This window comes from Ictalurus furcatus, chromosome 6, assembly GCF_023375685.1.
Source record: "Ictalurus furcatus strain D&B chromosome 6, Billie_1.0, whole genome shotgun sequence".
Classification (NCBI taxonomy): domain Eukaryota; kingdom Metazoa; phylum Chordata; class Actinopteri; order Siluriformes; family Ictaluridae; genus Ictalurus; species Ictalurus furcatus.
In genome coordinates, this window is record NC_071260.1 from 34,107,672 (window position 1) to 34,123,599 (window position 15,928).

General features: G+C 39.3%; 2 protein-coding genes across 2 annotated transcripts; one reads left to right on the top strand and one right to left on the bottom strand.

The window, feature by feature from the left end:
* Nucleotides 1-6,495: 6,495 nt before the first annotated feature.
* LOC128609307 (E3 ubiquitin-protein ligase TRIM35-like) lies at nt 6,496-10,380 on the bottom strand. Its single transcript, XM_053627841.1, has 6 exons — nt 9,642-10,380; nt 9,333-9,428; nt 9,010-9,240; nt 8,859-8,881; nt 8,654-8,772; nt 6,496-8,172 (listed from the first exon to the last, which is right to left on the bottom strand). The coding sequence occupies exons 1-6, from the start codon at nt 10,038-10,040 to the stop codon at nt 7,628-7,630; spliced, it is 1,413 nt and encodes a 470-aa protein (XP_053483816.1). The 5' UTR covers nt 10,041-10,380; the 3' UTR covers nt 6,496-7,627.
* A 2,941-nt stretch (nt 10,381-13,321) lies between these two features.
* LOC128609317 (serine protease inhibitor Kazal-type 1) lies at nt 13,322-15,928 on the top strand. Its single transcript, XM_053627851.1, has 4 exons — nt 13,322-13,432; nt 13,960-13,997; nt 14,112-14,221; nt 14,573-15,928. The coding sequence occupies exons 1-4, from the start codon at nt 13,384-13,386 to the stop codon at nt 14,616-14,618; spliced, it is 243 nt and encodes an 80-aa protein (XP_053483826.1). The 5' UTR covers nt 13,322-13,383; the 3' UTR covers nt 14,619-15,928.

A 15,928-nucleotide genomic window follows, 5' to 3' on the forward strand; every position in this document is an offset into this window, starting at 1 on the left:
TCCAAAGCGCTTTACACTGTGTCTCATTCACCCATTCACACACACACTCACACACCAGTGGTAGCGGAGCTACCATGCAATGCACTAACTTGCCATCGGGAGCAACTTGGGGTTCAGTGTCTTGCCCAAGGACACTTCGGTATGTGGAGTCACGTGGGCTGAGAATCAAACCACCAACCCTACGATTAGTGGACAACCCGCTCTACCACCTGAGTCACGGCCACCCCTGTCAGCGCCTGCATTGGCAAACCCAATGGTAAACCCTTTCACTTGTATATTTAAGAACAATGAGGCTTTGCATCTGCTGTATTGACACAACAGCAACCAGGTGTAGGTAAACAACCTATAGCGTACTACAGTACTACACAGGATAACGTTGAGAAGGGAATGCCACCATGTTATCGTGCCTTGGCGGCTGCCGCATTTTCATACCAAAAGGCATCCTCCCTTACGATGGGGTATCCTGCCACGCTGTACACAACACATGCATTGCATGCATTATTGACCAGTCAGTCTTTCATCATTACAAACTCACGACGCACAGGGTGCGATGTCATTCTGTCTGCCCCAGAGTTAAACATAGAAAGGTGTAACAAGGTTAACCCCGCTGACAAAATGGTTACTCCTCAAGATGTGTTGCCCCATGAATGCATGTCCAAATCAGAAAGATTCCTAAAAGCACTTGCTTTTGTCAATCAGCCTTTGTCAAATGCACAACATGTGTTCTTTATAGATCAGTTGTAAAGCTGGATTTGCTGTCGTAGAGGCTAGGGTGGATCCTCTTTCGTTTAAAACAGTAAGGGAGGTCTCTTTACCCCAACCCTGCTCAGCACAATTGGCAGAAATAAGGGCTCTGACTGCTGCATGTGAACTAGGAAGTGGTAAAAGCGGTACAATTTATACTGATTCAGCATATACATATGGAATATGTCATGTATTTGGGCCTATATGGGCACAAAGAGGATTTCAGAGGGCAGATGGGTCCACAATTACTCATGGAGCAGCTATATCAGATTTGTTGTATGCTATGACCTTGCCAGCTGACCTAGCGATCGTGAAATCTCAGGCTCACAAGACTGATGGTACTTTTGTTACTAGGGATAACACGGCAGCAGATGAGGCAGCAAAGAAAGCTGCTTTAGGATCATCACCAGTGCTGGCCTTGATAAACCCGGGGGAGGAAGAGGTCAGAAACCCACAAGAGGATAATGTCGAACAAATCGTGGAAATACAAAAAGAGGCCAGTGAGGCAGAAATAGTTAAATGGATAGCTAGAGGAGCAAAGAAAGAACGAGGCACAGGGCTGTGGTGGAGTGTAGAAAGCTTGTGTGTGGCCCCACTGAGTCTCTTACCGCTGCTCATAAAAGATGCACATGGGGGTGGACCATGGTAATAGAGGAGAAACCTTGAGGAAAATCAGGGAGGTTTGGTGGTTCCCCTACTTAGCTAGCATGATTAATAAGGCACTAAATCAATGCAAGACATGCATAAGACACAATGTCCGCAAGAACTTCACAGCCCCAATAGGGCATATTCCAGAACCAAAGGATCCATTCAGGCACATAATAATGGACTTTGTGGATATGGGCAGTGACAATTGGAAGGAGGGCAAGAGATACATATTGGTGGTGACAGACCGCTTCAGTCGTTGGGTAGAGGCAGTTGCAACAGCCAATCAAGAAGCATTAACAGTGGCTAAGTTTCTGTGTAGGGAAGTTATTCCACGGTTTGAAGTTCCGGATTTCATCAGCTCAGACAATTCTCCGCATTTTGTTAATCAGGATATAAAGGCAGTAGCCAAGGCTTTGTGTATGGAGCATAAGCTGGGGTACAAAGATCTGTGAAAGCTCACAGCTTACCTGGGTTCAAGCATTGCACTCTAGCCCTAATGAAAAGTACACTAGCCCTAATGAAAAATGTATATTGTGGTTACAGAGACACATATTGTCAAAAGCTGAGCCAGGTGTAGCCACTGTCGAGCCCACAGTGCTGGCAGGGTGGGAATTTTTCCTCGCAACTGGGTTAAGAGGTTTTTTCGTCCACCCCTGGGTCAGACTTCTTTTGGGAAAATCAAATGAACCCTTGAGTCCTGAAGATACAAGCTAGTGGTCAATAAGGCCTATCCGAGAAAATAAGGACACTATAGGGATATTATCATTAGATGTAGTCAAAAATAGGAGCATTGTTAGTGCTTGATGTAGTCAACAGAATATAGTCAAATCGTATCACTTACATACAGTATAACAACATAGTATCAATTCACATCAACCAATTACCTGAGCACCTTGACTTATTATCTTAATATCTTGTTATCTGCACAAGTAGAAGCCATGGCAGTGTATTGGTTTGTGTGTCCGGCTCAGCCTGGTGAGAGGTCATTACGTCCAGTTTTACAGCTGCCGTGTTATTTTGAATGGAATAGCAATACCAGAGTGGACTTTTTACCTCCAATAGCTCGAAATTTGTTTGAGAGACACCCAGGTCAGGCAATTGAAGAGGTCTCAGCTGCAGTGGATGATATAGGGCTGGAGAGATTGGACAGACGGCACGCAGGGTATATAACAGTAACAATAAGACAATTGACGCATGGTGGCCAAATGGTGTAAAAGACATTATTTATACATAGGTATCCCTTGAATTAAGAGTGAGGCTCAGAGATCCTCAAAGGGAGGAATGTGGGAATAAATTTAAAACACAGGAAAAAGGGTAACAGAGTATGTAGTTTACTGAGAATCACTATCATACACATATTCTGGGGAGGGAATAGGGCTTATAGGTGAATAATTTGTAGGTGAGAGGTCATATGATGTGTTTGTAGCAAAGTTACTATCATCATCAAAGAAAATAATAAACAGGCCCTCCACAGAAGTTACGGGAAGAAATTGAGCTTCAGTTTGAGTGGAAGCATGAACATAGGTCACCGATGGAATGATCCGCTAGGCAGGGGAATAGGGAGGCCTGGTAGGTGCAGGTGAGGAGCAGAGACGTTCCAGCAGAGCTGTAACATTGATGGCCAAATAAGCCAGCTGATGACGTATATATTCACCCTGGCCACCGAGGCCTGTGGGGTTGAGCAGCCGAGAGAGAGAGAGTCCGGCTGCAGCAGGGCGTTGATTAGCTGGATGAAGATCAGCACAAGGACGGAAATGAGATAAAACAGTAGTGGTAACAATTAAAATATATTCATATTAATACATGAACAAGCACATGCAAAGAATGTAAGAAAAAGGTATCAATACATGGATAAAAGCATGGAAAAGGGGAAGAAACACACTCATTTGAGAAAAACACACTCATACAATGTTTTGAAAAATACACACCCACATACTCAAACATGTTCAAAAGGAGCACACACACACACTTACAAATATGGTCAAAAGAAACGCACAAACACACATATACTCACAGAATATCTAAAGAGCACCAAAAACCATAAACAAACTTAGAATTAGAGAAGAAATACATATAACATTAAGCAATAATAAAAATATATCTTACCCATAATGAAGAAGTGATGAAAATATCCAATTAATTGTTCAGGACAATGAGCGATGAGATGCACACAGCTCGGTTACCGGGAGTGGGAATGGCAGTGAAGGCCTGGAAATTGTTTTAAATACCCAAAAGAAAAACATGGAGATAAGGAGATATCCAATGACAGAAAATGTGTTCTAAGGGGAATTCAGAACGAGAAAAGCTCGTGCTAATCGTACTTCGTTTTGGGGAAAGTTGGATTTAATGGGAATCAGAAAAGACGTTAATAAAGCATATTGGGATTCCAAAATAATGAGATAAGTAGGCGTAACCTACAGATAAGACTGTATAAAAGGGCATTGAATCTGTGCTTAGATTCAGATCAATTTTGGGACGTCTCACGAGGGGATCTCATGTTGTTTTTTGAACAATAAACTGGATTTTTGCTTCTCTCATCTATCTTGTTCGTGGCTTTATTTTGATCAGTAAATTGAGGATTATTGTATTGACTAACTAGAAGAAAATTCAGCAACCTAGTCATTTTAGTTATGACACAGCTTGTGATACTATAGATCATACTATTCTCCTTGATAGATTAGAAAATGTTGTTGGCATTAAGGGAACAGTCCTCTCCTGGCTCAGGATTTATCTGACCGATCGTTATCAGTTCGTAGATGTAAATGGAGACTTCTCCGTGCATACTGAGGTTAAATTTGGTGTTCCACAAGGTTCTGTTTTAGGCCCACTGCTTTTTAATTTATATATGCTCCCTCTAGGTCAAATTATTCATAAACATGGAATGATCTTCCACTGTTATGCTGATGATACACAGCTGTATGTTTCAGCGAAGCCAGAGGACAGACAGCAGCTTAAAAGTTGAGGAATGTGTAAAGGACATTAGACGTTGGATGCTTATTAACTTCCTCTTACTTAATTCTGATAAGACAGAAGAACTTGTACTAGGACCACGTGTAGCTAGAAGTAATCTTTCTGATCTCACAGTTACTCTGGATGGACTTTGTTTCATCATGTGCAGCAGTAAAAGACCTTGGAGTGATTATTGACTCCAGTCTATCATTTGATGCTCATGTAGATAATATTACTAGGATAGCCTTCTTTCATCTCGGACATATTGTCATTACATGATGTAGAAAAAGTTGTTCATGTTTGTCACCACTAGGTTGGATTATAGTAATCCCTTACTGTCTGGATGTTCCAGCAGGTTCATAAACAAGCTCCTGGTTCTAGCAAGAACTCTTTCAGCTGCATTCTGAACTAACTGAAGATATGACCACATCACCCCGATCTTATCCACCCTGCATCGGCTCCCAGTGAAATTTCACATTAACTATAAAATACTACTATTGACCTATAAAGCACTGAATGTTCTTCTGCCACAATACCTGAGAACTTTTGGTGCCTACTTCCATCAAAAGGTGCAGGCTATTTATTTGTACCTCAAATGTCTCTAAAATATTTTGTATTGTTATTGAATGCAAGAAAATATAGAAATTATAGATGTTTTTATGCAAATATGCAACTTCCCTTTTCATTTGTTGTAAACAGACCTGTAAAGTATTGTTTGGTTCTGTGTGTTGGTAACTGATGTGCAAAATAAATGCATGTTTTATTCAATGAATTCTTGCTTCTTTGTTTTTCCTGCCCCCATGTTTCCAACCGGCAAAACAAAATATATTGGTGATTGACATAAAGGAGTTGGGCAGTAAAAAAAAAGTATGATTAGCTTTTACAAAAGCACTACAGAAACTGAATTAGCTGATTTTTAATTATAAATAATCCTAGAAGCCTCAGACTAAGGTCAAGATCTCCTAAAAGTCAAGAGGAGCTCCATGCACCGCAACTAGGTATTGCCAACCCATCTGAATGTAATTACTCCATTTCTGTTTGGCTTACACTGTATGCATGCTGCTTCAGACATTTCATATTTTACATATACAGTGTTGTGAAAAAGTATTTGCCCATCCTGATTTCTTGCTTTTGTGTCTTATGCTATATTGTTTCAGAAATTATAACAAAATCTAATGTAAAAAGTCAACCTGAGCAAACAAAAAATACAGTTTTTAAATGATATTTGTTGAGGCAAACAAGTTATCCAATACCAACTGGACCTGGGTGAAAATGTATCCCCCCCCCCCCCCCCCCCCAGTTATTAGTTCCCCAAATCTATGAAACTGCATTCATGATGGTTTTCATTTCCCCTGGTTTTCAGTGAAAACCACTGCTGACCTAGAAGAACATTAAGGCTCATCTGAATTTTACCGAAACACTCCTTGATGATCCTCAAACCTTTTGGGAGAATGTTCTGTGGATTGATGAGTCGAAAGTGGAATTGTTCGGAAGACAGGAGTCCCTTTACATCTGGTGTAAACCAAACACAAAAAGAACATCATACCTATGGTCAAGCATGGTGGTGGTAGTGTGATGGTGTGGGGATGTCTTGCTGCTTCAGGGTCTGGGCAACTTGCAGTAATTGAGGGAAACATGAATTCTACTCTCTAGTCAAAGTTCTGACATGAACCAGTTGAGATGCTGTGGCAGGCCCTTAAACAGGCAGTTAATTCTCGAAACCCCTCCAATGTGGCTGAACTAAAGCAGTTTTGAAAGTAAGAGCGGGCCAAAATTCCACCACAGGACTGTGAAAGACTGATCTCCAGTTATCGGAAGTGTTTGGTTGTAGTTATTTCTTCTAAAGGCGGCACAACCAGAGTTTAAGTTTAAGGGGGCAATTAGTTTTTTACATTGGTGATAGGTGTTGGATAATTTGTTTGCTTCAATAAAATAAATAAATAAAACTGTGGTGTGTTACTCAAGTTGGATGTGTTTTATGTTGTATTTCGTTTGAAGATGTAAAACTGTTCAGTATGAGATACACAAAAACAGAAGAATTCAAGATGGGGGCAAATACTTTTTTTACATGAAAATGTGATCAGCATATGTTTTGCCTTTTCAAAGTATATACCAAAGTACGTGTGGCGTAATTCGTTACGGCCAGCACAAGGGCATGCGTGAATATTAATAAACTTTAACTCTGTTTGATCTTTGGAAATCGTCTCTAATCATGTAGTAGTGTGTGATAAATGTGGCGAGATATTTGATTATTATTGGATTAATTACTTAATACATGAAAATAAAATACTGACCATTTTTGATTGCTAACTGCAGCTGTGTTAAAATTCTTAGCTTGCACAGAATTGCTGATATCTACAGTGGATATAAAAAGTTTACACACCCCTAAGTTAAATGGCAAGTTTTTGTGATGTAAAAATAAATCATGTCTGAAACTTTTTCACCTTTTATTGTGAAATTTCAACATATAAATGTCAAGTGACAAACAAACAGAAATATTTTAGGGAAAAAATAAAAACAAAAATAATCCAATACCCAGCTTTTATCAGTTTGTACACCCTTATATAACTGGGAATGTGAAATTGTTCAGAATCACATTCCACTATTTAACTAATAATGCAGGATTAACATACAGATCCATCTGATCTTTACACAACCACAAACTGCTGGTTGAGGGAAACTTAGAGCTCAATTTGAATTCTCCTCCACTGCACAGTTTCACACATAACACACACATCCAGCTAAACATTTCACCCAGGATTAACAGCATAGCGCTAACAATACAAATACAGTAAAAACACCAGTCTTCAAAGCCTCAGTTTATTTACAATGATTTAAATTCAGGAATAAAAGGAATAGAGATAGAGATCTATGTTTAAACATATTTTTATGATTTTAAATTCATTCTGTGGTTTATTTGTTTCTGGAAGCCCTGAACTGAACGTTGTGGGGAAATGTACTATGGAGTTATTTGAACTTTATCACATTATTTTTATTTAATAATTCATTATTTCAACACAGTAGGTCGTTATTTTCACTTAAAATATTTCATTTAATATCTTGGAACTTCAAGATATATTAATATTCGAGATATTATCTTATTATTTTGAGTTTTCACATTATTTTGATGTAATTGTTAAGGTGAGTCGAAATAATAATAGAACACTTCAAAATAAATTCCACAATGAAGTGTTCAGTGCTTCAGTAAAAACAGACTTTCACAAAGAACATGAATCTTTTCATCAGCAATATTTCATTAATGAATTGGAATAAAACAATATCAGCGCTAACTGAACTGATTCACTCTTACAGAGCACTGAAGTGGGAGGATCTTTACAGGAGATTTGTCACCACCAAGACCTATAAATGGCAGTAATTTATCAGTAAATGTGTGTGTGAAAGTGTGTATGTGTGTGTTAGTGAGAGGGTCAGAGAATGACAGCTTTCCTCTGTTCCAGTCCAGCTGCACTCTGATCCTCTGGAGTTTCTGTGTTACTGAGAGGAGAGTGAGTGACTGTGGTGTAGACCATGTTCTATATTTACCATCAGAATACCCCACAAACCAGATTCCACTTCTGGAGAATATCTCTCCCTTCCTCTGAGCAGATTCTGACATCACACCCACATCCCACACTGTACAGTCTCCTACTTCAACGTCCCAGCAGTGTGTCCCTGAGTTAAAGACCTCAGAGCCCAGGATACACCAATGAGCATCAAATCTCTCTGGATTATCAGGAAGCTTCTGTTTCTCACCACTGCGTCTTACACTGGTCAGATCATCAGATACAATGAGTTTAGGATGAGCAGTGTTGGGGTCCAGAGTTACAGGTGCTGAAAACACACACACACACGCACACACACAGACACACACACAAACACAGGAATAAGAAATGAAAGCTACAAAAGAAAACCCATTGTGACTGTACATTGTGTCTTTTCCATTTCATTAGATTCCCTTTTTACATTTTGTTTCGATAGAGCTAAGCTAACTTAAACATTACGTTAGCATGGAACTAGCTAACATTAGCCTAAACCAAAGAAATGATAACTGTAATTACAATATTAATGAATAAACATATATAACCGGGTGTATTTAAATTACAAATGTAAACAATCTTTATAAGAATTGTAAATCTAAAACTTTTGTAAGCCGCTGCAATGATCCATTTTATTATTATTATTATTAATACTACTACAAACAAATGTCATTATAATGACCACATTAGGGTTACTAACAAAGGCAGAAAACCAGTGGGGAAAAAACTAAAAAACACACACTCCAAAAAAGAAAGAAAGAAAGAAAGATTGTTACTGTATTGGACAGCGTCCTGCATCTTCTCCCAGACTCTGAACTTCAGGTTGTCCAGATGTTTTGCCACATGGATCAGTGGTCCTGAAAGCTCCTCTGGATGCTGCAGTGTGCACTGAGCTCTGCAAAAACATTCAGGAGTCAGTGCTGCTGTGGGTTTGGAGTCAGAAACACAGAGAACGAGAGAGACAGGAAGCACATCACTCACCTTCTCACTGTGGCCTTGTAGTTCTGTAAAACAACAAAGCAAATATCAGTGGATCTGATGGACATTTTTACACCACTGAAATGTGACGTTTCTGATGATGGAAAGAAGTTTTACTTTCTCACAGTATAAATACTGACTAAATGATCCTCACTTGTAAGAACGAGACGTCTTCAGCCCTCATCTCCTCTTCTACGCCTCTGATTGTGTCTGAAAGAGATGATATGTCTCTGCTCAGCTTCTCAATCTTCTCCTTCATCATCTGACTCTTCTGCTCCTCTTCCTCTCTCAGTGCAGCTATCCTGGCTGCCTCTTCATCTCGTAGAACCTGGTGAAGCTTCTCAAACTCCTCCTTAATCTGCCGCTCTGTGTGTTGGGCCTGAATCTGCAGTGAAGAGGAAATCAAATGAAATAGAACTGATTATGCAGTGATGCAAAATATCATTCTAATATCAAAAGCATCTTATTGATTCTAACCTTTATATGTTCTGCAGTCTGACTCCAGTTCAGTTTACAGTCTTTAAAGATCTTCAGTTTCTCCTGTAGGGGCTTCAGAGCAGTTTTCATCTCCTCCTGAAACAAATCAACACACTGCATGGAGACTCTGTGTTTAGTAATAGCTGTATTCTCTCTTACAAGCACTCATTAGAGCTTTTCAAATGCACCAAGTACAGAAGAAACAATGAAAAGTGTAGACTTATAGGATGTGGGTTTATTGGTGTACACTGCTTTAGTCTAACATTTACAAGTTTTTACAAACAACTTTTACAGGAACATTTTATTTACCTTACGGTCTGTTAATGCCTCATCAATGGGAGAGAATTTATGGTTGGTGTGTATTTTTGAAGTCTGACACACCACACACACCGGCTGTTGATCATCCAGACAGAAGAGTTTGAGTTTCTCACTGTGCAGACTGCAGACTGTTTCAGACGCTGATGAAGATCTCTGACTTCTCTCCTGTAAGAAAGTCTCACACAGGTTCTTTAAGGCCAGATTCATGGGAAGTTCCTCCATAGACGACTTCCTCCTACATAGAGGACATTCTCTGGATCCTTTGGTCTCCCAGAACTTCTGCAAACACACGTTACACACACTGTGACTGCAGCGCAGGAGAACAGGATCCGTGAAGATTTCACAGCACACAGGACAAGAGAAATCCTCCTCTGAAAACTTAGAAGCCATTTTATTTTGCTGCTGTTGCTGTTCTCTCCAGTCCGAATGTTCAGATTCACTTTCACTTTGATCAAAAGTAATCACACCCTGATTCCAGGTTTGTTTAAAGTTAATATACGACTTTGCAGGTCCAGTTAGTAATCACTTCCTTTCACAGAGCTGAAAATGAGACTCAGAATTCTCCATAAACCGAGAATAAAACTAAACTCACCAGAGCAGAACACTGCAAAAGGACTGCAGTCGTCTCGGACTCTGTACTTCTTTAATAGGAGGAGTTTTAGAGAGACAGGTATGACCTGTTCCACTCATCACTGACAGCAGAAACAGCAGATAAAGATCACTTCTGTTTAAATTCTGACTACGAGTTCATTAACACGAGTTGGAGTCACTCCTCCAGTTTACGACACAAGGCCCAGAATGCTCCAATCACCAGTAGGATGAACTGGAACTCAGTCAGAAGAGTGCAATCTTATAAACACAGAAATACTGCACCTTATCCTCGTACCTGAATAACAAAGACATCACCCCCAGGAAATTTACAATGATAAATACACACATACAGAGGGAGTTTATAGTTTTTAAACATATTTACTTCAAAACTCTAGAAGTTTTAATGTAGCTTTAATGACATCTGTGTGAAAACAAAATGCAGTGATAGCCCTCTTCTCCAAACAATGCAGTGAGAAAGCTAAGGAGGAGTAGGCCAGGTTCTCATTTCACTGCATGTTGGATACTGTATATAACTGTGTATGTGACAAATACATAAACTCTTGAGTCTTGGATCTCCCTGCAACATTCTGGGGAAGTTAGTTTTTGGTTTAAAAAAAAAAGAACCTACAGAGAACGTTGTTATTTGGTTCCCAAAAAAATAACCAAACAGGAACCATATTCTAACGTTAGGGTATGTTCTGTGTTCATTTATTCATTCTTTCATCCTTAGTCAGTTATTCTGGTCAGGGTCCCAGGGTATCTGTAAAACCTATAATACACTAACTGCTTTGTAGCAATATGGGTACTAAAGGGTACACACAGGGTAGCTCGATTGTAATTTTGTCTCTGCTACACCTGACAATCTCATGATTTACCACCAGGGGTCACGGTCTCATACACACTGATATTGTTTTATATGTGCATTGAAGATGAATAAATGTACAGAAAGGAACGGTGTTTGTAAACTATTAGTACTTTGTTGGTAGATGTGATCTGCGATCCGATTGGTCCGCTAATCTACATTGGGAAGATCTTGTCATCAGCCAGCTGCCAGTGGTAAACACTGGATATTAAATTGTATTTCTGCAGTACAGAAAGACGCAGCCACATACTGCAACTCCATGTTTTACCACCAGAGGCCACTATCTTCCCTATATGGATGTGTTTTTTATAATTACTGCTGTACTGTAATGTAATTACTGCTGTACATTGTGTTTCTCTGAGAAATCTTACTCTCTTCAGTTAGCATTCCTGAGCTCGGATGAAGTCCTGGTGATTTTTCTTGGAGTTACTCTCCGACGCTCACCTGCTTATCACATCACTTATCACTCTTGTTTATTGTTGATTTTTTTCCTCCCTCTTATTTTCAAAATGTTGGATGTACATGTGGAAATGCAATGGACATTAAAAAAAAAGTCTATACACCCCCTTTAAAACGACATGTTCTTGTGATGTAAAAAACGAAAGTGTTTTGGGGGTAAGAGTCTCCTGACTTAGCACATCTTTATTTAGCAATTTTATTCCACTCTGACTGGGACATTCCAAAACACTGATCTTCTTCTTCTGAAGCCGTTTCTTCATGGACTTGGATTTGTGCTGGAAGGTGAAGTGTTTCTTCCTCGTCTGCTGTCTAACAGAGGCCTGCAGGGTTTTGCTGGAATAGACTGCCAGTAGATTGGCCGGAGAATCGGAGCAGCGGGAGCAGTATTGCAATCGCTTTACAGCACCGTTGTGACGAAAAGAGAGCTGAGCCGGAAAGCAAAGTTCTCGATCTACCGGGCAATCTTCGTTCCTACCCTCACCTATGGTCATGAAGGCTGGATAGTGACCAAAAGAACTAGAATGCTGGTACAAGCGGCCGAAATGGGTTTTGTCAGGAGAGTGGCTGGCCTCTTGCTTAGAGATAGGGTGAGAAGCTCGGTTATCCGAGAGGAACTCAGAGTAGAGCCGCTGTTCCTTTGCATTGAAAGGAGTCAGTTGAGGTGGTTCGGGCACCTGACAAGGATGTCCCTTGGGTGCCTCCCTAGGGAGGTGTTCCAGGCATGTCCAGTTGGGAGGAGACCTCGGGGAAGACCCAGGACCAGGTGGAGAGATTATATCTCCACACTGGCCTGGGAAAGCCTCGGGATCCCCCAGTCAGAGCTGGTTAATATAGCTCAGGAAAGGGAAGTTTGGGGTCCCCTGCTGGAGCTGCTGCCCCCGCGACCCAACTACGGATAAGCAGTTGAGGATGGATGGATAAAGCCCCAGTCCCAAATGAAGAGAAGCAGAACCATAGTATGATGACGCCACCACCATGCTTCATCGTGGGTTTGGTGATCTTTGTGTGATCTTTGTGTGTCTTGTTTTTGTGATAAACATATCTTTTAGAATTATGTCTAAAAAGTTCTACCTTGATCTCATCAGACCAGAACACATTTAGCCTCGTGGTTTGGGAAGATTGAGTTGAGCTTCAATGTTTTTTGTGAGAAGGCTTTCGTCTAGCCGTCCTACCCCATAGTCCAGATGTGTAAATAATACGAGAGATTGTTGTCACATGTAAAGAGTAATCAGTGTTTGTCAGATGTTCCTGCAGCTCCTTTAATGATAAGTTTTCTTCTTGTGCTTTTGTCTATTTTGGAGGAACGTCCTGTTCTCTGTGATTTTCCTGATCCATTTTCTCCACTTGTGGTCTTCACGGTGTTCCATGGAATATAATGCTTTGGAAGTTGTTTTCTATCCCTCTCCTGATCGAAATCTTTCCACAGTGAGATCCTGTACATGCTGTCATTACTTTCACAGAATGTTTTTTTAAAGTCTTAATAATGAACGCTATATTGAACACAATTCTAATGTCGGATTCTGGACTCCACACTTTAGAGTTTTCTACACAATCATGCCAATTCAGGAAAAATCTTTTAATGAGTTTAATGTCCAGTGTTAGGAAAAATAATCCGGGGGAAATTCCAGAACTGAATTCAGAGCTGTTTTATTTAATGTTTTCGGAAATCTATGGATTTCGTCAGACAGGTTTTTCCTGAACACTGAGGGGCGGGACAACAGAGAGAGGAGTATTCATGACCTGACACAAAATGCATACCACACCTTACTGCGGTAAGATATTCTCTCTCCTGACTCTCTCTCACACACACACACATTGACCATGAGGCTGGTTTTCCTGATCAGCGTTTGTGTTCTCGTCTGTTTGGCTGGTGAGTACGACTTATACTGACACATACGTAGAAATATCAGTGTGCTAATGATACTGTGGTTTGTTGTGCTCTTGGCCTTTGTCACTTTATACACTTTATATCTTTTACCCGGAAAGAGAAGGTATTTCCAGAAACATACAATAAAAGATACAGAAGGTGTTTGTTGAGGGTTCTGGTTTAGTACTCTTTATTCTGAGAGTGTACATCATGGGTACATGCGTACGATGTCCCGTATTGACACAGGAACAGGTAGAACAGGAAGTGGTGATGATAACACATCACATCTGCTCCCTGATCTTTATATTGTTTGTAGTAAATTTGTCCGAGCGTGTGAAGTACTGTTGGATTGGTCAGAAGGTTTTCCCATTGCAGCACACCCTCAAGTGTTTATTCCTTACTTACTTGACGTATGTAGTTAAGCCTAGCAAGATACTCGTCGCTCGTCTACATTCTGTACATACAATCTCCACCTGCCATTTCTGGTCACGTCATCGAGTCTATTTCCTCTTTTGTTTCCCCTCATTCAGCCGTCACGGCAGCAGACGACAGCACCACACCCAGAGAGGTAACATGCAAATGCTGTACTCCTCCATGTGCCAGTGTAAATAAACAGAATGAAATACTTTTACTTGGTGAAATCTTTCGTAAAAGTGTCCTGTTTTTTTGTTTTTTTTCACAGGCCAACTGCCAGAACTATGTAACTGATGTGTGTACACGTGAACTTATTCCAGTGTGCGGCGACGATGGCGTAACCTACTCTAATGAGTGCATGCTGTGCGTGACAAGCAGGTACGTTGATGAGTTAAGGAATGATAAAACGCTATATGACTAAAAGTACCTGACCATCACACACACGAGGTTCTTCCCCACACTGTTGTATAGAATGTCTTTGTACGCTGTAGCATTACGATTTCCCTTCAGTGGAACTAACAGAGGTAACAGCATGGTTCTTCATTTGTTTATCATTAGTCTGAGATTACGTCCATGTCTTTAATTCAGGAAATGTACTTTCAGTAAATATTAATAAAATAAAAAAGGTTCTAATTTTCCTCAGTGCATCATGAGAGCTGCAGGTTTTTCATCTGCAGGAGTGTCCTATTTCTCCAAGGAGCTTTAAATCTGTGTTTTTTTCCTCTACAGGCATCAGAATAAAAATGTCATGGTGGTGAAGAGTGGACAATGCTAGAACGCCTAGCTGCAACGTGTTTATGACACTGCTCAGTAACATTAGTAGAGGAAATGTATTATTATTTTTGGCCCAGTAGTAGCAGTATGCTAAAAAAAACACACAAAGACAAAAACAATCTAAGTAATGATTCTTTTTCATGAATATAATATATTTTTGACATGAGAAGATTTCAAGGCTGTAATGTTCGTTTTTTTGTTTTGTTTTGTTTTTCTGCACTGCACTAATGGATGCACTTTTACAAGAATCGTGGTTATGATATGAAATATTAACATATAATTTTATGGTGGAAATAATTAGGCCTGGTATTGTGACCAATTTGTGATTCGATTCGATTCTTATTTATATGGTTTTGATTCGATTCGATTTAGGGTTAGATTGATTTGATTCAATATTAATTAGTTATCAATGTTTCATTTAAAATGTTAGTTTTGCACACATGGAATCCAAATTTTAATATAAATTCTGGTAACTGAAACCCTGCTACTTAGCTACATTACTGAAATACACATTTACTTTAACACACACAATTATCTTTAATTTTTTTTTCTTTTACTTGAGTAAAAAAGAAATCATAAATAAAAACAAACGGTAACACAAACTGCACACTACTGTAATAAATAAAAATATAAACACTGTAAATGTGCAACAGTGAAATTCGTTAACAACTTGAAACATGTTTAAGAAATAAAACCGTTTTCAAAATTTAAAACATCTTCAGGACGGGAGACGAACTACAGATATCGATATCGTTTCTTTAAATTGAAGTTCGATTAAAATCAGAGAATCTATATTTATTACCCAGGCCTAGAAATAATCATCTGTTTCTAATGTATATGCTCAAACATCGTCATTATTAATGCTGAAAAACTGTAGAATCAACAACAAACAAATAAATAAACATGATTTCTATGTCCTCCAGTCCAAAACTCTGAAGTCAATATTTTTTATTTGAATTTTTACCTCTTTTAAGCGTAATGTGTGTTTGTATAATATTGTTATTGTTGTTGTTTTAATTTCTTTAAGGAGTTTGTAAGTAGTGAAAGTTTGCCAACTGAAATTTTCACAACAATTCCCAAACAAACACAAAAGCACCGCTTGGCCACACCCTAAACACGTGACCAGGAAGCTGTGTCGATGAAATGAAGTAAATGTTTGAGATTTTTATTACATTTTGCTGGTTTTAAGCATTTATTTCTAGAAAGAATCAAAGTCGACTCAGAGACTCATATTTAATATATAATATTATATAATTGGTTTATTGTAATCTTTTACAATCGGAAATAATAAATTTGACTATTTTCACTTGC